Source organism: Miniopterus schreibersii, assembly GCF_964146895.1.
Source record: "Miniopterus schreibersii genome assembly, chromosome: 22".
Lineage (NCBI taxonomy): Eukaryota > Metazoa > Chordata > Mammalia > Chiroptera > Miniopteridae > Miniopterus > Miniopterus schreibersii.
The window spans coordinates 14,688,870-14,710,258 of NC_138124.1; the positions used below are offsets into that span (position 1 = coordinate 14,688,870).

The following is a 21,389-nucleotide window of genomic DNA, read 5'->3' on the forward strand; positions in this document are numbered from 1 at the left end:
CATGTTTTACAAGCACTAGGAGAATCCGATTTCATTAAGTATTTAATAAGACCTTTCTAAGCATTACACAAAGCCCAGCAACCACAAAAAGAAAGATTGAGGGATCTGACTACACAAAAGTAAAAATTTGCATTGCAAAACCCCACCACAAACAATATCAGAAGAACTTCCTACTGGGGAGGGGCGGGGACACATGCCTTTTCCTGGTCACTGCTAGGGCTCCGAGGTGGGGACGGTGTGAATTCATTATGCTGCTCTTATTAGTTGCGAGCATATTTTCAAATTTCTGTAATGAAGAGCTAACAATAATTTTAAGTATAGCCCGGCCGGCGTGGCTCAGCGGTTGAGTGTCGACCTAGGATCCAGGAGGTGGTGGTTCGATTCCCGGTCGGGGCACAGGCCCGGGGTGCAGGCTCCTCGGTGCCCAGCAGGGGGCGAGCAGGAGGAGGCCTATCAATGACTCTCATCATTGATGTTTCTCTCTCTCCCCCTCTCCCTTCCGCTCTCTGAAATCAATAAAGACATATTAAAAAATAATTTAGGTATATACAAGCTTCTCTATGGCAAAAGACAACTATCACACTGGACTATAATATTTGCAACACACAAAACAAAGGATTAATACCAACAACATTCAGCAAGGTCCTACAAGGCCACTTAAACAAATAAAAGACGCCACAGTTGAAAACTGGGCAGAGGATTAGATTTAAAATCTCACGGGAGAGGAAATTTGAAAAAAGAAAAAGAAAAAAAAAAAAGGCCAGTCAACACATGAAAAGATGTTTGACCTTAGTCACATTCAGGAAACAATCGCAAAAACAGCGAGATGTCAGCGTTGGCCCTTGACACTGGCAAGGGTTTAGCTGGCTGGTCACACCCAGCGTTTGGCCAGGGTGTGGGCCACCGGCACGTCCAGGGGCCCCTGGACCGCTCGAGAATTGCTCAGAGCCCTCGGCAAAGACTGTTAAGAATTTAAGTGCCTCGACCTTTTGACCCAGGGGCCCCCCGCTTTGGGGGAATTCACCCCGATCCCAGGGGAACCCGACCAGAACCGAAAGCCCCGCGTGTCGGCCCACAGGAAAAGCTACGCGCCAGTTGGGACGAGTTAATTCTGTCCCTACTGCGTTGGGGTGGTGTCCGTAGCCCATTGCTGTCTCACAGCAAGTGCCAAAGTAACACACTGACTGACGATGGCCCTGTCGTCGCAGGACCGCCCGGGGCACTTGTGCGGTGTCACCGGGGTTGGGGTGAGCGCAAGCTTGTGCCCAGCGGTGAACCGAGCTGCCTTGTACCTGGGAATTTTTTGAATTGTTAGAACAAACATATACTATTTTTGTAGTAACCAGCACCAGCACCAAAAACATTACGATACTATTTTTTTTTTTTTTTTTTAAATAAAGAGACCAGGCCCTGGGGGCGGGAGGGGGGCCGGCGCTGCAGCTGTGGGCGGAGAGGACAGTGCCCCAGTCTGCGCTTCCCGGAGCGGAGGTTTTATTTTTAATTTCTTATTGCTGTTGTTTTCAAGACTTCAGTTTGGGTGTTATGAAATTAATTAATAACATTTTTTTTGAAGGGAAAAAAACACCCCCGCAAAGCAGCTTTTATTTTTATTTTAAATCCTTACCCGAGGATGTTTTTTCCATTGCTTTTCAGAGAGAGTGGAAGGCGAGGAGGGAGGGAGGCCAGTACCCCGGTGCTGCCACTTGGGCGAAGCTGGGGACTTGGGGCCCAGAGCGAAAGCACCCGTGAGGACCCGTGAGAACCAGGGCAGCCTGGAGCAGGGCTGGGCCCGGGCTGGGTGTCGGGGTGCTGGCAGGGCGTGACCCGGGGCCCTGTGGCTCAGGGAGGGGCCTGCCAGGAACGCCCGCTCAGCTGTCCTCCCGGTCCCCGCGCAGCTCACAGCTCAAGGCCAGGCGTTGTCACCCAGATAGACACCCGCCCGTTTGGCAGTTTGGACCCAGAGATTTCCCTCCAATCAGCGTGAACTTTAAACAGCTGACCGGCCGCCTGGCACTCGCCGGGGCCCAGCTGGTGGAGAGGAGGCAGGCGGTGGCTGGGGACCCCGTGGCGGGAATTTCAGAAAATGCCCCAAGGGGCTGAGTCCAGCAGCATCTGCGAGGGAGCCACCGCCTCGGAGGGCCGGTGCTGAGGGAGCGGGTCCGGCCACACTAACGAACAAAGTTCCAGAAACGTTTAGCAGGTGGCAGCTGGCACCCCAGCCTGCATGTTACACAGGCACCTCCCTGGAGAGCAAGGACGGCACCCTGGCCGGGTCACACGAGTTGCCCTCTTCACGCCAGACAGGGCGAGATTCAGGCGGCCTGTGACCACTGGGGAGCCACTCGGCGCCTTGGAGAGGGGTCAGGCTGTGCCCACCCGCCACGGGCCTGCTCGTCTTCAAACTCCTCTTCGTCAGGGAAGCTTCCAGACTCTACCACCCCCCTACAGCTTTACCCAGGGGTGGCCTCCATAACGGGCCTGGGACCCCACGGGTGGGCCGGGCCAGCAGTCACTGTCCCTACCATCCCTCTGCAGACCTAGGCTTTGAGGCCCACCCGGTCCCCTCCCCCAGGACTTGAGATCCACGTACCAATCTTCTCCCAGGGCACTGCATCTACACCGACTCCCCTTCCTCCTGCACCCCCCCCAGCAGCCAGTATGGATGGAGCCCTCCGCGGTCCACACCCACTCTCCCAGTTAATCCTCACGACAGCCCCGAGGCAGGAGTCGCAGAGGCTGTCCCAGAGCTGGAGGGTGACGCCCCCCTTCCCCGATCCCCACTGGGCCAGACAACCCCTCCACGTCCCTTCCTTTCACCGCCTCAGTTGGGGGGCCTGGTGGGGGCAACTGCAAGCCCAGGCCATGTCTCCTTAGCTCCGGGCCCTTGGCCCCAGCAGGGGCGTCCAAACATGGAAACTCCTCCCTGGACTTGAGATCCCTCCACTGTCTAGACTCTCCTCTCACTTCCCTGTCCACGGGCTGGGCCAACCGTCGCCTCAACCCTTGGTCACAGCGCTCAGCCCCTGGCTCCCACCGTCTCTGGGACGATGCTCATTTCCCCTCCTGCCCACTCCCAGGTTCCCAGCAGACGGAGGACCCACAGATCTGAGCACAGCCTCAGCGGTCCATTCATTCAACAATTGTTTATTGAGTGCCGAGTCCCAGGCACTGCTCACAGCAGCTAGGACACGGCACCGACAGGAGCCGCCTCCACCCCCACCCCGAGGGGCACGCATGCTAGCAGGGGACAGACAGTAACTGCAACCCCAACAGCCAGGGTGTGAGCATCTGCGGAAAGGGAGGCGGAGCCAGGAAGGGCAGGGGTGCTGAATGGGGTGGGGGTGCCACTTCGTTCACACGGGTGGTCTGGGAGGCCCCTGCTCCCTACTGGAAGGTAGCTTTAGTAACAAAACCCAGGAACTTCTTAAATCCTCTGAACTGAAAACACTTGTTTCTACCAGGAACAGGGGAGGGGGCTCAGTGGCTTAGAGGAGCAGGGGGAGTCTCACTGAACAGTCTTTATCCTTAATTTTTGAACTACGCGAACTAATTACCCACATCTCTGCTGGGCCTGGTCACGGCCCTGTGCTTGTCACAATGAGGAGGAAGTCGGCACTGCATGTCTCAAGTTCCTATTAACCAGGCCTCTGCCACATTAAGACCCAGCCCCACTCCCCTCCCCCCCTCCGTTGCCCTGGCTTCACCAGAAACGAAACCAGGGAACTGTGACTGAGACCAGGCTGCTGGCTGAACCCTGTCTTGTGCACCAGGCTTTGGTGGGGTTTTTCCTTAGTGTGGCCACCTGTCCATGGCTTTGCAAATAGGATGTAGCTGTGACCAGTGCCCCAAGTGAAAGATGAACCACTTGAGACCCAGGGGGTGTCGGCTCCTAGCAGATGTCCTGGTCTTCAGCCTCCCAAGCCCTCCAATCTTCTGCCAAGGAGGTCCCCATCTCCTCGTGGTCATTGTAACTGAATGTCCACCGGCGTGTGGTCAGTGCTCACAGGCGCCGAGTGCTGTCCTTGTGGCCCACACCTTGGCCCTGATCACAGCCTGCAAACAGGACCCCTTTCAAGGAAGTAGTTCCATGAAAATGATTAACCTTTTCCAAAAGACTGTTTCAACTCTTCCCCATTTCAATGAGTGTTTTAAAAAGGAAGCGCCACCCAAAGAGAGAAGAGGCCCCAGCCAGGTGGCTCAGGGGGTTGGAGTGTGGTCCCAACACGAAGTTGCGGGTTCGATCCCTGGTCAGGGCACACATAGGAATCAACCAATGATGCATGAATGGGTAGAACTGCAACCTGATGTTTCCCTCTACCTTGCTCTTCCCAAAAATCAGTTAATTGAAAAAATTAGAAAATAAACAAAGAGGGAGGAGAGGTGGTCTGGACAGGTGGCCCTGCTGGGGATCATCTCACAGGGCTCCACAGCAGCATCGGGAGGCCTGAGAACACAGCCTAGTCTCCAGGCAGCAAGCTCCCTATTCTCACAGCAGCTCGATGCCGTCCCTGAGGCCTGGCTGTGCTGGAGAGATGGCTGTCGGGTGCTCTCCTGATCAGCAGCAATGTGGTGGGCGTGCACCAGGCCTGTGATCGGGATTGCTTCCTGCACCTAGTACCCGTGAGGGCAGAGCTGGGGCGAGAGCGCTGGGAGATGTACTCTGCAGGAGTGGTACTTGGAAGGCTTGGCCACACGAAAGGATTCTGGGGATGACAACCTGGCAGAGCCAGGTCTGAAGGGCCAGCCCTTATCCATCACCTGCAGGAGTAAATGCTATAGGACCTCAGGTGGACAAGGTCTAGTGGGGTCCTGGGAAGCAAGGGGGCCTCTCCATAGGCCCCCAATCCTTGGAACAGCTTCATGCGGGAGGGAGAGAGGGCAAGTGGCTTGGACACATTGACCCCTCACTAGGGAAGCCAGGGCCCCCTCACATCTGCAGTGGTAACCTGTCAGAGACTGGCCCGGTGGCACATGTGGGAAATGAGCCCTTGCCAGCAGGGACACAGGACTCCCCGTCTGGGCCCCCAGACAGCGCGGGTCAGGTCCCAGGCTTCTCTCCCAGGGCTCAGAGTGGGTTCAGCTGCAGGGGTGGCGTGGATCTGCTTGTTTCACGGAGTCCAGTTCAGCCCAGTCTTCAAGCCTCAGACAAACTGGGACAAATTGGGGACCTTGATGTTGAGGTCGCCGATGTTGATGTTCCGTGGAATCTCTGGCAGGTTGATGTTTTTCACGGCAGACACAGCCCGGGCAGGGGCCGCTGAGAGGCCACCCTGAGGAGAAATGAGAGGTAGGCGTGAGATGAACCCCCAGTGTCACCAACTTAATGCTCAGAAACACCAGCAACGGAGGCCTCAAGAAAGTCCAACCTGAGCATGCACAAGGCCAGCTCTGCCTCCCTCCTCTCTCATAAGCCAACAACTCCATCTTCAGGTGAGGTGGGGCAACAGGGACTAGACCCCAGCTCCTGAAGGTCATGGCTTACGCTGCTTTATTGGTCCAGTTCCTCCCAGCGCCCAGCCCACAGCCGGTGCTCAACAAATGCTTGTGAAAATAACACGAGACAGTTTAATAACCAAGCTACACTCAGTATCAGGCACTTTTAAGATTACAAAACAAAGCAAAACCCTTTCCTCGAGACTGAGGGATCTTATAAACAAGCGCAGTCACGGGGAGATTTTTACAAGGAAAACGAATGTCACGGCTCAGGGCACCTGCTGGCCAACTAATAGTGTGAGATGGAAAAGAACAGACGGTCTAAATGTCATGTGGCAACAAGGTGGGAGGAAGGACCAGCAGGAGGCTGGGTGGACCCAGACCTGCAGGGACTGGTAACAGACTCAGACGGTCGAGGCGTCTACAGCCAGCCAGCACCCTCTAGGCTCTTGCCGCTGTGCAGAGGGGGAGATGCTGTGCACAGAGGGGGAAATGTTGACAAGGACCCTCAAAATCCTTCCCTCCTCCCTGTCCACCTTCTGGATCCTGAGCCCGATCCAGCCCTCACCCAGCAAGTCTCCATTTCTTCTGGTTTCCAGCCCTCTCGCCTGAGTCACTGACTATTTCTGGAAGCCTCCCAGCCCGCGTTTTCTGGAACTGCAGTTGCCACAATAGCTGTGGTCTGGAAGAGCTCTTCAGCAGGACTGCCAGTCCTCACTCACAGAAACAAGCACCCCTGCTTTCGCAAGACCAAGTTCCGTTGCAGAGCAGGGAAGCTGTTCAAGGCACTGGAAAGTTAAAGCGGCAACTTGTTCTGCGACTTTCGCAGCATGGGAAGGTGGCCGACCCCTGTAACCTCTCCTCGCCAGCGAGGCTGATGAGGTGACGGAGACCCCGGGGGAACAGGACGGATTCACTGGGAGCTCCTGCACTATGTGGGAGTGGCGGGGGGTGTTATTGTCAGACCCAGCCCAAACTCCACAGTGGCTTTTTATGAGGCTAACTGGAAACAGGAAATTGGCAACTCCGAGGTATGAAAGACGCCACAGGAGTGGCTGCTGGGAGATCAGGCTTGTCTAGCACATAAACTGGAAACCACCCTACAATCAGAGAAGGGCGCTGGGCCCTTTGTGTGGCGTGGAGAGGAAGAATTACAAGCCACAAAACACGGCCATGTGTCGTGTCCCGCCCCCCTCCCCGAGCTGCTTGCCTTCCCCACCATCTGGCTTTCCCATGCACACTTTCAGCCTCATTCCTACCTGGCCTTTAAATCTGTGAGCTCTGAGGGACTCAGGGAGGAAAGAAGGTGAGTGTGAAACATCCCTAAGGCTCCACAGCAGCACAAACCAGCCCTGTACCTACCCACGCCCCCTCCTGCCCAGCTGCTCCTGCACCAGCCAGGGCCGAGTACAGCTGTGCACTCACCTCCGACTTCTCCAGCCTGTTCTGAGCCTCAATCTGAGCCACGATCTCATTCATGTTTGTCTCCAGCACCATCCCACCCATCACCACCTCCTGCAGGATGTAGTGCACCTAAAGGGAAGCAAAATAGGAAAGGTCAGAGCACTGTGGCAGGGAGTGCGGCCCATAGGGTACCTTGCGAGTGCTCCCACAGCAGCAGGGCGTGGGACCTGACACAGCTCCCAATCCACAACGGACATCCAGGCCCCTGGATCATCCACCTCTCACGTGACAGGCGGGCATCATTTCTTTGAGTGGAGACAGAGGGGACCTAAGAAAAGTTGGGGGTACCAAGCGCAGGTGTGGGGAGAGGGCAGCCAAGAATCAACAGTAAACTGTGTCCCTAACAAACTGGAGATGCAGCCAGATCATAAGGATGGTCTTGTTCAGTGACAGCCGCTGATGGATGGGTGATCTTGACGGGTCAAGAGGAATGTGGGTATACACCTCAGAGAGCCCCGAGTTAAAGGACCAATGTGAAAAAGGGAGGCAGGGGAAAATGAAACCTGAAATCTGAGTCGGGTGGGTGGCAATAAAAACCACACAAGTGGAAGAAAGCCACTAGGTAAAGGTCCTCAGAAGCCCTAACCCCAGCCCAAAACAGTGCACACTGAGCAAGTACAAACTGCTGAGCAATAATAATTCACAACATTTGCTATTCCAGCAAGCACCTAAAACCGTGACACCAGCAAAACTCGTTCAAGTGTCCAGAGAACAGAGGAGCTACACACGCCAGAGTTCCTGGCAAATGCACTGGAGATTCGGTCCAGGAATAATCACAACCAGGAACAGCTTCATTTGAACATAAAGATGAGATAATCCCAATAAACTGCAGGTCACCTTGATGGGAGGCGAAGGCAATGGGGAAAATGCTCTCGGTGACAAAGCTGAAATCTCAACAGGGGAAATGCTGGGTGGAAACTATGTTTTACAAGCCCAAAGTACATACATTTACAGCCACACTTCATGACTGAAAGCGGGAGTTTATAATTCTGTCCTAATAAAATGTTTCTCTTAAAACCCTTCAAAAGTAGGAATGATTGCTAGAGTCGAAACGTCTACCCCGCTGCAGGCAATCTAACCCGTTCAAGCCTCTATCCCCTCCTCCCCACACGTCTGGGCAACTGGTGTCCTTCGTGCTTCTTTTCCAGGGAGCTGTCCCGTCGTCTCCGTCTCAAAGGTACCTGCTTCTATAATCGGGTCTACCGGGCATCCACCTTGGCCCCACTCCTCTTTCCTGTCAACAGAAGGCAACTGCTTGAGCCCTTCCCCGCCTCACCCCCTGGAGGCAACATGAATGTTCTGACCAAGAAGGGGACCTACGAGCTGGAGCCCTGGGCTCTGTTGTAGGAACAGAGGAAACAGGGAGCGAGCGTGGTGCATGCCGAGGAGCTGATGGTGCTCAGGCCCAGTGGGGCTCCTGCAGGGTGTGCCTCACCTATTCGGAGGAGCTGAATCAAACAGCAGGTGCACTGTGAGCTCACGCACATGGAAGAGAAGGACCACACTGGGAGCCACTGGAGGAGAGTTATGTGACCAGGTAACCTGCTGGGACTTCCCAATGGAAAGAGCGCACCTCTGCAAACTGAAGCAGGGCCAGTAGTGCGGCTGACTCCGCCGCCAGGGCCAATCCTAACCCTCACACCTCCTACCACTCGTCAAGGGGATCTTACTGAGCAGTTCTGCAAAAATCAGAGACCTCATTCCAGGATGAGGTGCTAAGCACCCAAGGCCTGGGCCAAGCAAAGTCAAGAATGGCTGAGGACAGGCTGAGACGACTGCCCTCCTCTCAGCGACGCTGCTGTGCCTGTGATCATCTCCACGCGGCACTCAACCCAGGGCACTGCTCTATTTTCACCTGTCTCTTCTCTGCCACCTTGGTTTTCTTGGAGGGCAGATCTCAAGTTTAACAAAGAGCCGGCGACCACTAATAGAAGATCCAGTCTCCCATATAAACAGCCAAGTGTGGACAATGTTTCTATCCCCTACTGGCTCGGTGAGTTTTATTAATTCCTAGGAAGGGGCTCCTGAGAGTAAGGGGGGGAATTTGTGGTAGGGGAGTACAAACCACCTCCTAGTCCTTGCTAGAGGGTGTGGTGGTTTGTTAATAATCCAAGGGCACCGGGGACCCTTTAAGAGGGAACAGTGGCAGGGGAAGAGGAAATTATATGAATCATCTTGGCTCAGAGTCGGTCTCTAGTTCCCACATTATCCGTTTTTGAAAGAAATGGAAGAGGAAGAGCATCGAGACGCCTCCAGAGACCAGGTAGAGAAGCCTCCCCCACACTCTCACTCTCGTTCCAAAGTCCAATGTCTTATCAGTGTTTCAAGTCATGCTGAGGACTGCCTGTCCCCACGTGTCGCCCTTTATCTCACATGAAGATGTGGAATGAGATTCAGGCCCCGTCGGCCGAGTCTCTGCAGGCCCAATTACCATGAACAAAACGGGTGCAGAGAGCAGCGCCCAGCACACCTGGTCCCGAGAGGTTGACTTTCTAGCCAGGGACGAGTGACACGCTGAGATGCCCTAGGGAACTCGAGCATGCGGGGCTGTCTGGCCCCCAGCAGCTCTGCCAAAGCAGAGAAAACAGTGTGCTGTGTGTGCAAAGCTCCATCTTTTCTTTTTCCTGCTGTCAGTGTCTCCTGAACTACGTTTATGACCTCCCCTGGTCTTCAGGCTGGACACCTCCACCATCTTCTCCAGATGCCTTCTTGCCATGAAATCCCTAAGACTCCATCCCCAGCTCCTGATATTCTTTCCTCTCTGTCGCTCACGAGGTTGTACATTCTTTCAGTGCAGCGCACACGAATCTAGTGGAGCCGTCTCACATACAATTGGGTTTTAAAGTCACCAAGTGAGAAGAAATCAGCCAGGACCCCTTATGTCACCCACATGGTCCCAGCGGCTCATTTTCCCTCCATCAAGGAAACTGCTTCTCTTCTCCAGCTGAGCACTAGACGGAGCGAGTGGTTTGTCCGGGGACCACACAGATGGAAAACATGCCTTGTACCTTTAAGCACTAACATTGCAGGCACAGTGTCATGCTCACGACAGGCAAGTGACAGGCAAGTGACAGGCACGGGAGAGCAGAGGCGAAGAGCCCATTCAAACCTCCCGTCTCACTCAGGCCCATGCTGAATGAGTAGAGCTGTGGGCAGAATCACTCTATATTTAGAATTTTTAGACTCTCTCTTCTTGCCGAGTGACTTGAGCTGAATCTGCACGAGTGAAATCATACACGTAAGCCCACTGGACCCACCAGACACAAGAGAGTGGGTCAGGACCCAGGCTTCCACTCACTTTCACCGAGAGAGTGTGACATGCAACAACGTCTACTGTGAAGTGTGCTTCGCGTGGCAGGGTGGTAAGGGCTGGAAGGATGTGGAGATAAGAGGTGGACCTTGTCCTCCCAGGGCTTACACTCAAGTACAGGACATAAAGCCTGTGGGGCATTAGCGGTAATAAAAGGAAGGCTGTGATATGTGCCGTGGCCCAAGGACAGAATGCTGCAAAAGTCCAGAGAAGGGTGGGCCTTAGCCTAATGGTCCATGGAGGAGGGAGTGACCGGTTTCCCAGCAACTCATTAACTAACTATTCTTGGGCCCTGGTAACAACTTTATTGATAAAAGGCCACTTACTCCCCCCCTCTGCATAAGGACAGCTGACTGTAGCCAAGTGCATTCGCTGCATAGCATTCCTTCCTTCTTAAAAAACAAACAAATGAACGAATTCCTATTAGGAGCCCGAGTTCCCTGAAGCAGGACTTTTTTTTCTTGTCTACTGTTCCACCCGCCCTTGCTTCCTGCCTGTTTGCCGTGCTGGTCCCAAACGCCAAGCACAGCACCGGGTAAGGAACGCGACCCAGGCCCTGTTCTCCTGAACCCATCCTCTCTCTGGCTGCCTGTGCACTAACAACACATGGTCCCAACCACCTCTTTCTACACTGAGGATGCAAAGGCAGGAGAGGACACCCAGGGCCCCGCACAGGCATGGAGCCCTGCGTCTGAATTCTGTCTCTGCTACTTACTAGTGTGTGGCCTTAGAGAAGCAAGCGTCCTGGCTCTAAACCTCAGTTTCTTCATCTATACAATGGGGAGACTTGAGTCCCTACCCAATGCCAGTTCTAAAACTAAAACAGGATGGTGCAGCTATTATGTGCCTGACACTTAAGTACCTGATGGCTACTAGTTGATGGAGTGACTGCAATCAGTCTTCTGGACCAGCCTCCTTCCCAACGCAGGGACTTATCCTTTGGCTCCTTCACCTCGGTGTAGAGAGCTCATGCTGTTCCCGAGCTGCCTGGTCTACTGAGCAGCAGCAGTGACCATCGGGAAGCTTTCTACTGAGCTGCAATGTGCACGGAGCCATGTCCATCCCTGGCCAGGCCTGTGCCCTCCCTACCCGCCATCCTGTGATCTACATCCCAGGATGCCATCACTCACCCTAATCTGACCACAGGGCAGGCAGTCAGGGAGGTGAAGCACAATTCATTTGGCCATCAAAAAAAATTTCCAAATGCCATAAAGCTGTTTCTGAAGAGATAATCTCCATTCCATGCTTCTTGGAAAAGCCTGGGGCCCACCCCGCCCTCTCTAGCCCTTCACTTGAGGAATCGAAACCTTACAAAGCTGTGCCCTCCTTGCAGACTATAAATAGTTCAGTGTTTCTGCAGCACAAAGTCCAAGGCAGGGGATATCAAGTGGTGAGCGAGAGGTGGGGGGTGTACAGAGAGGCTCGGTGCTGGGGAGAGAGCTGGTGAAAGTGTCCCCGCTTTGGGCCGGAAAAGGAGCAGTGGGCTAGAAGCCCAGGGGTCAGGCCCCATCAGCAGGGCATCTTCCCCTCCTTCCCTGAGGTTTCCACAACCAGCATTACACATAACCCTTGTGGGTAAATTCAGGTGCACTGATTCTGAAAACCTAAAGGGACGTACTTGTTTAGTGACTGGGGGGGAAACCCAGAAAGTGCTCAGCTCCAGGCTAAGACGTGACTTCCCTTCAGGGCTGCCAGCAGTTAAATCACGGGGTCAGGGGCCTGGGCATCCTTCTGAGGTAGCTGCTGACAGTGTCTCCTGACAGTGTCTCACGGTGCAGACCCTGCTGGCTTCAGAAACAGGCTCGGCAACTTCTCTACAGAATGCGAATCTGACCTCAAGGTCACAGGCAGATATGCTGCCAAGATTTATCGACTACGGAGACCTAATGCAGTGTGTTTCCCCCAACTAACAGACCCATATGCTTCCAGACTCCTAATAGTACCCAGAGGCAGGCTCCAGGTCATTACCAGCGCTGTGCAGCGGCCTGCCATGAGACTCTGGGAGTTAATGCAACTCCTGGGCCAGGGTGGAGGGATGACATGCAGACAACCTATCAACATATCTGGCTTCCAGCTCAGACTTTGCCTTGGAGCAGCAGGGAGATTTACTCTGTTTACTGTTCTAGGCAATAAAGCTTAGGGAGAGAGGACTTTCTGCACTCTGCAGTCAGTGGGCCTAGAGGACCCAAGGTGGTAAGCACGCAACAGATGCATGTGGCACGTACAACATCTCTGAGTCAGTTCCCACGTTTGCCCAGCCCCCTCCCTAGAGACGGGAACACTTATGGTATTGCAGGAGATTTTCTAAGAAAACACCTGAAAAAGGAAGACAAGAGAGACCATTTAAGAGGCAGGAAAGGCCAGGTGGAGCAGCCAGAAACACAGATGAAACACTAGGTACATACACTGTGGGGTGAGGAACAAAGGCTGCTTTAAGAATGAGGACATGCCCTTCTGTGCGGCTCGGCTGGCTGAGCATCTTGCTGATCTGTCACTTGGTGATATTATCACTCACTTTATTTTATTTAAATGTTTTTATTGATTTCAGAGAGAGGAAGGGAGAGGGAGAAAGACAGAAACATCAATGATGAGACTCATTGAACATCTGCCTCCTGCTCGCCCCCTACTGGCGATCATCCCGGAATTGAACTGAGACCTGGTTCATAGGTCGATGCTCACCCACTTTAGTAAGACTATTGGACATACAGTACCCAGCACAGGGCTGGCACTTGGCAGATCACCTGGCTCCCCTGCCCTTGATGACGGCTCCACTCAGGAATTTATACAACCCTCCTTGCTCTCCTCCCTTAGCACCGATCATCTCAAATTGTCGTCACACCTTTGTACTCACCCAGCTTGCTTAGGTTGGGACACACACAGCACACAAGGGCCATCAGTGCTGCATAACATGCTCCCACACCAAGGAACCCAGACTCTCAGCCAAAAGCTGCCGAGGGCCCCCGTCTACCCCGCCCCCTGCACTTCAGAGACCAGCCTCAGAAACTGTTTCTTCAGTCCCATTCTTCCCTCTCTGCCTCTGATCAAATATCCTTAAACGAAAGAGCCCATGAGTAGAGAGTGTATCGTTCTGTATAAATACTTAGATGCAGTTTTATGAAGTGCAATGCGCAGATAAACTATATATATTTGACTAAACTCAGTGCTTGTGATGAAACCTGCAAGAGAGAGGAAGACAGAGTGCCCTCAAGGACTGCCATGCCGCTGGAAATCTGCACTCAACTTGTGGGGTCCTTCCTGAAATGCAGCTACTCCCAGACCAGGGAATTCTCCCTGGGACCCATCTTGCCAGCTGGGCGAGGAGCTTCCTGAGTGTAGGACGGGTTTCCTTTCCATCTTTGTATCTCTGTATCTAACACAGTGTCCTCCTCATTAATAAATGCTTATTGTTTCTCTGATTATCAGAGAAAAAAGGACAAAAACTCTCTCAGCAGACATGAGCTCTCTGCCAAGATCAGAGAGCCAAGGTCAGAACAGACAACTTGAGAACAAGCTCTATAAGGAGGGAGGCAGCTGGTACCTCCCTCCCAGCTATGGCAGCAATTCTTTGTTAGGGAGTAGAATGGTGCCTGAATTAGAAACAGCCCTACATGAGGGCAAAGATAAGCTAGAAATCTCACTAAGAGAAAGTCACCTGCCAGAAAACACCTTTAGACATTGTAAAAGTGAGCAGAGTGAGAGTCCAACTCCTTGCACCATCCCTTTTCGGAAACCCCAGGACACAGGGAGAGTGGTTTCCTGGTGTAATTACTGCTCTATGAACTGTAAAAGGAATCTGCAGCGGCCTCGAAACACTGCGTGGAACTTACAACATTTTTATGGTCTTTTATTTCCTTTTAAAGCCATGTCCAGTCAAGCACTGGGACCTGGAATTACTTTACTGCTCTAGCAGGCATCCCCACAAATATGTAACAAACAACATTAGAGCGATAAGGCAGAAACTCACAATTATCTCAGAAGATAAGAGAAAAAGCTCTTTAAAAAAAAAAAAAAAGATTTTTAGAGAGAAAGGGAGAGGGGGAGAGAAAAACATCAATGATGAGAAAGAGCCACACCTCTCTGTGGGGACAACGGCAGGACTGGGGACTTGTGCCCTCTCCCCCCTTGCTTGGGAAGTTCCCCTTTCTCTAGTAAACTTACCCCTGAATCCACCCTTTGAGATGTGAATTCATCTCTGGACTTGTAAGCAACAGGCGGCCTCTAGGAAGGAATCAGCTCTGAAACCAGGTGGTGAACCCCAAAGTTCACCTTGTAGTCCACAGTTTTAAAAAATTGTTTTAAAATAGCCCGGCCGGGCGTGGCTCAGCGGTTAAAATAAAAACAGTAAGACCTTTATAGAACACATTCCTCCATTTGCTCTGTAGTCTCTTTATCTTAACCTTTACTCTTACACTGAATTTCTTTAAATTAACTGAAGTTTCTTGAGCCATAACCTTTTTTCCTTACTGCTGCAGTCCAGAAGGGAACTAGATTAGAACTAGGGCTCTCCCTGACAGGAATGGAAAGACCGCAGCACCTCTAACAGCTGGCACGCCTGAGACACTCTAAGTGCTGGCACAGGGGGGCCCGAGGTCTCTGAGGTTTCTAAGACCCTTTCCCATGGAAAGGGAGCATGAGTGTGTCGAAAAGGCTAGTGAGCGCCAGCAGCCTCACGAGGCTCAGGGAGCCCCAGGCCAGGGACAGCCAGTCCTCATCCAATGTCCACGGAGGTGCTGCAGCTTCAGGTGAAATGACGTATAATGGAACCAACTCTGCCACGGGCTCACTGCTATAAACAAAAGTTCCCACACTGTCTCATCAATGTGATAACGCAACAACAATGAACCAAAGGGCCTTATTCGGGGACCAGAAAGAATAGGGTTCTGTGATCCCCGGTGCCAGGCTCCTCGTGGAGCAGCAGAGTCAAGCTAGATGCTGAGAGGAACCTCACCGCACCTCTGCAGCCAACCCTGAGAGTTAGCCTGCAAAGTTCCACCTGAGAACCCTGAGAGTTCACTGGGACTGAAAGTCGCCTAGGCAGCAATGCTGGCAATGGTGCATCTAAAAACACCTGCCTCATCATGATGGCAACAGACTAATAAAGGATCATGGCTTAGCAATGAGCATGTAGTCTCCTAAAAACCACTATCTCCCGCCAAGGGCCAAGGGTCACAGTGACAACAATCAGCTGAGGAAAAACCAGGACTGCGCAAACCTGAGATGCACCTGCCTCCACCAGCGGACGGCACTGGGTGGGGCATGTGCCCAGTGGGATAAAATAAACTGGCAGGTGCTCTGCCCTTGCTGGCTGCCGCCCACATCTAATCTGGCGCCTGAGGACAGAGGCCATGCCTGAGGACACGAACTCTGAACCACTTCAATTCTGCCTGGAAGCTTCCCCACAGAGCGTCACCTGACTTTAGAATACACTACTGATGTCTTAGTGTATTACTGTTCAGGAAAAATATAAATTTCACCAGCTAAGTCAAAGTTCTGGGTCCTGATTATTCCGAAGCTTCACTCTCACTGGACTGTTGCCGGGGAAACTCATTTTACAATCAGCATAAAACGATTCATCTCACTTTTGGCCTGACAGCCAGTAGTTCTAGGGATGTCATTGCCGAATGTCAGAAAGTCTGTCTGAAAAGATGAACCGTGATACAGGCCCAGTAGTAATCTTTGTGTGTGGAAACTGGTAACAGATCTTAGCAAAATACCCCAAAACTATCACACCTAAGTTATTAAATAAAAACAGGTTTTTAGGAATGTCCCCAGACTAAACAAACAAACAAAAAACAAAAACAAAACAAAGAAGATGAAGGCAGAGAGGAGGCTAGAAATGTTCGAGGCTCTTAGTTTTCTACAAACTCTGGTTTGGGAGAGAAGGTACCTTATCCATATGGAAGATCAAATCCAATTCACAAACGTTTTCGAAACATTTATCCAGGGTCTCCACGAAAACCTAGGAAACATAAAGAGAGGTAAGGAAGAGAAATGGGGAATACTCCTATCTTCATAAATATCATATCTGAAAGTAAAAGGGATTGTCCTCATATTATTTACCTTATGGTAAATCTCAAACAAAACAAAACCTCTTGGTTTTCCTCTTTTCTCTCCCACTTTCCTCTCAAGTTTTTAATTTCTAAGAGATCATTTTGTTTGTGTTCCTTGTTTGTTTAGCAGCCAGTGTTTGTCTTCTTTTATTACTCTATGGTTTAAAGATAAGGGGTTGTTTCTCTCTCTCCCTTCCTTTCTCTAAAAAAAAATTCAATAAAAAACATTAAAAAAAAGAGAAAGGGTTTTGTTTTGTTTTTTTTTTTTTAAAAAAAAGAGCAGTCATATGTATCTGTTTTTCCTAGAGCCTCAAAACACCATTATTCAAGATAGTGAAACTGAAGGAGTCGGGAGAGAGCTTCGGCAAGGCAAGAAACAGAAAAACAAATCCAAGCCTGCTCAAGTATGGGATCAATTGAATTCTGAAAACAAAGACCAAAATGTCAAATTTAGAAAATGAATGGGTATTAAGAGTGCAGATAAAGCTGGAGGTAGCTCAGTTGATCAAGAAAAGTGACTAGACTTGGAACAGGAAGTGCTTGGAAATCGAGAAGCTCAGTCTCATGGCACCACCTGGTGGACATCTGGCAACTTTTACCAAGATCACTAAAGAGACGGACAAAAGGATCTGCCTACTGGCTACTGGCTACTCAAAAACCCAGTGCAAACTAAAGTGCCTGCCACCGTTAGCTGACTACACATACCTGGATGAGGTCCAAGATCCCGAGCTCACTCTCCGACGAATCCACGCAAAATACAAAGTAGAGGGTAGCGTAGTGCCGATAGATCAGCTTGTAGTCAGGGCCACCAATCAAACTGTGGGGGACGGGAAACGTCTAACTGCCTGTATCTCAGCTGAACACATCAAAGAGAAACCCTGTCCCAGGGAATGAGAACGACCCAACAGAAAAGGGGAGGACAGGCCAGAGGACAGGGCGGTTCTACGAGGTGAACGCAACCAAGTTTGGCAGTGGTGCCTAAAGCCACTTTACCTCTGCCCATTCTCCCAGGAACCAGACCCCTAAGTGAGTAATATCTGAAACACAACTGTCTAACAACTTCCAAACAAAATCGGGTCTCTCCCTCAGCCGACAGTGCCAAGGTCAGCTCCAGGTGCATTGGGTACCCTCCTGACACTTGAGTACTGTCCCAGGAAGCAATGACGACGGCCACCCAAAAGTGGGTATATGCGGAGAAAAATAAAGCTGATCATTTACCTTCCACCCTCCAGGAAGTTACAGATGTTGTCATCCCTTTTGAGGACTAGATGGAAGGTCTCACGAACAATCTGCTGTTGAATTTCTTCTGGCTACAGAATAAAAGAAAAAAGGCGAATCAGTGGGGACAACTGAAAATACATCCCACCGATGGAGATGGACAGGGAGAGATGTGCTTCCAAGCTGGGAATGACCTGAACACTTGGCACCAGTTTCCAGAAAAGATAAAAATTATGAGTTAGAAAAAATAAATAAATAAAAGGGGAACCTCTGAAAAAAATGGACCAAGGCTCCGTTATAGGAATTAAGGCCCTATTCTCCTGGCTGTGTCTGGTCAGTAGCCATTATCACTCTGAGAGGTAAGCTGATATTTCTTCACAGTTAATAACGAAAAAAAGGAGAACTGACAACTCTCAAGTAAGGTAAAAGGAAATCTGGAAGGCCTGGTCCTGGAAGTCTGTGCTCCCGTAGAAAACATCTACAGCAGGGTAAATAACGTCAATAGGTCTAACAATGCCAATCCAAACGTGGTATATCCCTACGGTGGAATATAATTTGGCAACAAAAACGGTTGAAGGACTGATACATACTACCGCATGGATAAACCCTGGAAACATACTGTGCTAAGTGAAAGAAGCCAGTCACAAAAGACCATGTATTATATGAGTCCATTTATATCAAATTCCCAGAATTGGCAAATGTAGAGAGACAAAGTAGATTAGTGGTTGCCTAGGGCTGGGGCACGTGAGGGGAAAATACAGAATAATCGCTAATGGGTAGGGGTTCCTTTTTGGGGTAATGACAATGTTCTAAAATTGTGGGGATGGTTGCATAACTTTGTGACTCTACTAAGAAACCACAGAATTGTACATTTTTAAATAGGTGAACTGTACGGTAGGTGACATAGCTCAGTAACACTTTAAAAAAACTGAGAGAGCCCGGCCGGGTGTGGCTCAGCGGTTCAGCAACGACCTTGGATCCAGGAGATCGAGGTTCAATTCCCGGTCAGGGCACATGCCCGGCTGCAGGTTCGATTCCCGCTCAGAGGGTGCGAGAGGCAGCCGATCAATGACTAATGACTCTCTTATCATTGATGTTTCTCTTTCTCTCTCTTCCTTTTGCTGAAATCAATAAAGATATATTTAAAAAAACAAACAAAAAAAACACAAACAACTGAGGGAAAAATTCACACACACACAAAAATGCCAACACAGGCTGAGCGGATATACCAAACGCTAATATGTTTTTGCCTCGACATAACTGTTTAAGAAAGTATAATCTAGCTTAAAAAAGTCCTATGAAAACGATAGTTATGTCTTTCACTTCTACTTGGCAGAAGAGGAAATAAAAAAATGAAAAATGAAAGAGGGTTGTGAGACTGTCCACGGACACAAAGGTTTTGTTAAAAAAAAAAAAAGAGAGAAAAAAAAGGGGAGTGGAGTTAAGGCTTGAACATAAATTTCCTCTTTCCCTTCTCGGACTTCACGGGTCCACGCCCATCACTATGTCACATGATAACATTACGGGGCGTTCCGGGGCAGGAGGCGAAGGATGAAGCCAGTGTTTTTTTTTTTGTGTGTGTGTGTGGGGGGGGGGGTGTGTTGTTTTTATTTTTGTCTTTTTCAGAGAAACGCTTTTGGAAAAAACCAAGCTCCCATTCTCACTGACCGAGCAGCCACAGCGTCTCGTTCCCCACTTGGAAACCGACTTCCCCGGGCCCCTGAACCGTCCCCGTCAACATGGACACGACACGCCTCCAAGGGAGCCCTTCTCCTGACTCTCTGGCTTAAAGCAAAAAAAATAAATAAAAATAATAATAATAACTTTCAGAGGCTGCATATGCCTTCCTCCTCGGGAAACTGAGTTTAAAGGAGAATGAAAGTGACTTAAATCTGTCGTTTCCCCCGCGAGGCGCCCCCGCCGCGCCCCTCACAGGCCCCTGAGCCCCGAGGAAGAAGAAGCGTCATAAAAAATGGCCCAGAAACGCCGGGTCCGGGAGAGCGGGGGCGCGGGGTAGGAGGCCGGGCACCGGACCGGGCCGGGAGAGAGGCTCTGGGGCGTGAGGGGCCCGCGCGGGGCCGGAGCCCGAGGCGCGAGGGGAGGTCCGCGGGCGCCGTCGGGGCCTCAGGGAGGGGAGGGGAGGGGACGCGGGGGCCCTGAAGGGACCCTGGCGGGGCGTGAAGGAAGCTCGGCCGCACTCACGAAACGCTGGTAGAAGCGGACGAGCCGCGGCTTCCCGTGGTTGTTGAAAACCAGAATCGCCTGGATCATCTTCGCCCGCCACGCTCCTCTGGGCCCCGCGGCGTCCAGACGACATCAACTTCCGCCCACAACACGGGCACTTCCGGTGGGTGCGTCGCTGAAAGGGTCCGGCGGAAACGTAACACCCTCCCGTCCCCGCCCGCTTGCCTGTCCCCGGCGTCCATAGGGCCGGATCGCGAAGAGTCCGGCTCCCCGGCTGCAGAGCGTGGGGCGCGGGAGGGCTGGTGGGGACCCCGGGACATCGAGGCTGCGGAGGACCGTCACCTCGGGCAGCGTTGGCTGGCTGGTCGCGGACAGGCCAGGACGCGAGCCCGGAGCTGTGTTCTTCGCCCAGATCCACCCGCAAAGCCGAGCACGTGGGGCGGAGCGGGGGGCAGGTCCTGGCTGCAGCCGCGCCCCTGCAAAGGGGCGTCCGGCCCCCCCTTTCTCACGCTCTCCATCAACACATCACGTGCTGCCTTCCCGCTGGGAGGTGCCAGCTCGCTTAGCCTTTCCTCATTTGGGGTGCATTAAGGTCATTTTCATGCTCCTGCGTCCCACCCATGGTAGCTAGTGAGTGGTGGGATCCAGAGATCTCTAAGGCGACCCCGCATTGCTACAATTTATTTAAATTTTTAAAAAATTTTTTCCGTTTCATGACTTAATGGGGGTGAGGTGGAGCACGTCCCTATATTGCAGCTCAAGCTGCAGACTGCAATCTGACCCAGATGACTGGCAACATGTATCAAACGCTTTCAAAATATATAGAATATTGATTAGGCCCAGCATGCCCAGTTTCAGAATTGATAATAAAAACGACTGTGGATGTGTGAAAAAGATTCAGCTGTTCAGAGCGCACGCCTCAGGAGTGTCGTTATTATTACAGGGGGAAAATGGGAAGCAGACGAATTATTTCCAAAAGGAGGAATTGGTTAAATGCATTGATCCACGTGCATCTGAGAAATGTTATAATACGTATTAAAAAGGGAAAGATTTATGGTATAGGGAAGCTTTCAAGGCATATTTGTAAGTGGGAAGGTGACACAAGTATGTACAGGGACACCCCACGTTGTAAAAATTTGTTGGATGCGAATGTTTGTGTCTGTTAGAGGTGACCGGAGCCACAGTGCCTGAGCCCTGGCTCTGCTGACACCCGGGCACCTGGGACGAGTGTCTTCATCTGAATATCAGTTTCCTTCACTGTACACCTGGGGGTTTTCTACTTGGAAAAAAATCCATTCAGCCAGTTGTATGACCCCAAAAGGAGTTGCAAGCACTCCAAGCGAAGTACATGGCATATAATGGAGTACCACCTAAATGATTTTAAAAAAGAGGTGGTGGAATTCTATTTCTATTTTTAAAAAATTTTTCTAGAATAGCCCAGCTGGTTGGAGCATTGTCTCAATATGCTGCAGCTGCAGATTCGATCCCAGGTCAGGGCACATACAAGAATCAACCAATGAGTGGAACAACAAAGCGATGCCTCTCTTTTTCTCTCTCTCAAAATCAATCAATACAATTTTTTTTTTTCTAAAATAAATATGTATTACTTTTGTAGCCAAGTTTTTTTTAATTTAAAAATACCCAAAGGCAGTAAATAGGCACTGAAACTTGACAAAATGTTTTAAATGTTGAGAGGAGTTCCAAAGATAATTCTGAAGCAGAAGAATGGG

General features: G+C 51.2%; 1 protein-coding gene across 1 annotated transcript; it reads right to left on the bottom strand.

The window, feature by feature from the left end:
• Nucleotides 1–3,124: 3,124 nt before the first annotated feature.
• LOC308550488 (AP-3 complex subunit sigma-2) lies at nucleotides 3,125–20,147 on the bottom strand. Its single transcript, XM_081124371.1, has 6 exons — nucleotides 19,678–20,147; nucleotides 17,476–17,567; nucleotides 16,963–17,074; nucleotides 16,095–16,166; nucleotides 6,859–6,966; nucleotides 3,125–5,270 (listed from the first exon to the last, which is right to left on the bottom strand). The coding sequence occupies exons 1-6, from the start codon at nucleotides 19,744–19,746 to the stop codon at nucleotides 5,142–5,144; spliced, it is 582 nt and encodes a 193-aa protein (XP_080980497.1). The 5' UTR covers nucleotides 19,747–20,147; the 3' UTR covers nucleotides 3,125–5,141.
• Nucleotides 20,148–21,389: the final 1,242 nt, after the last annotated feature.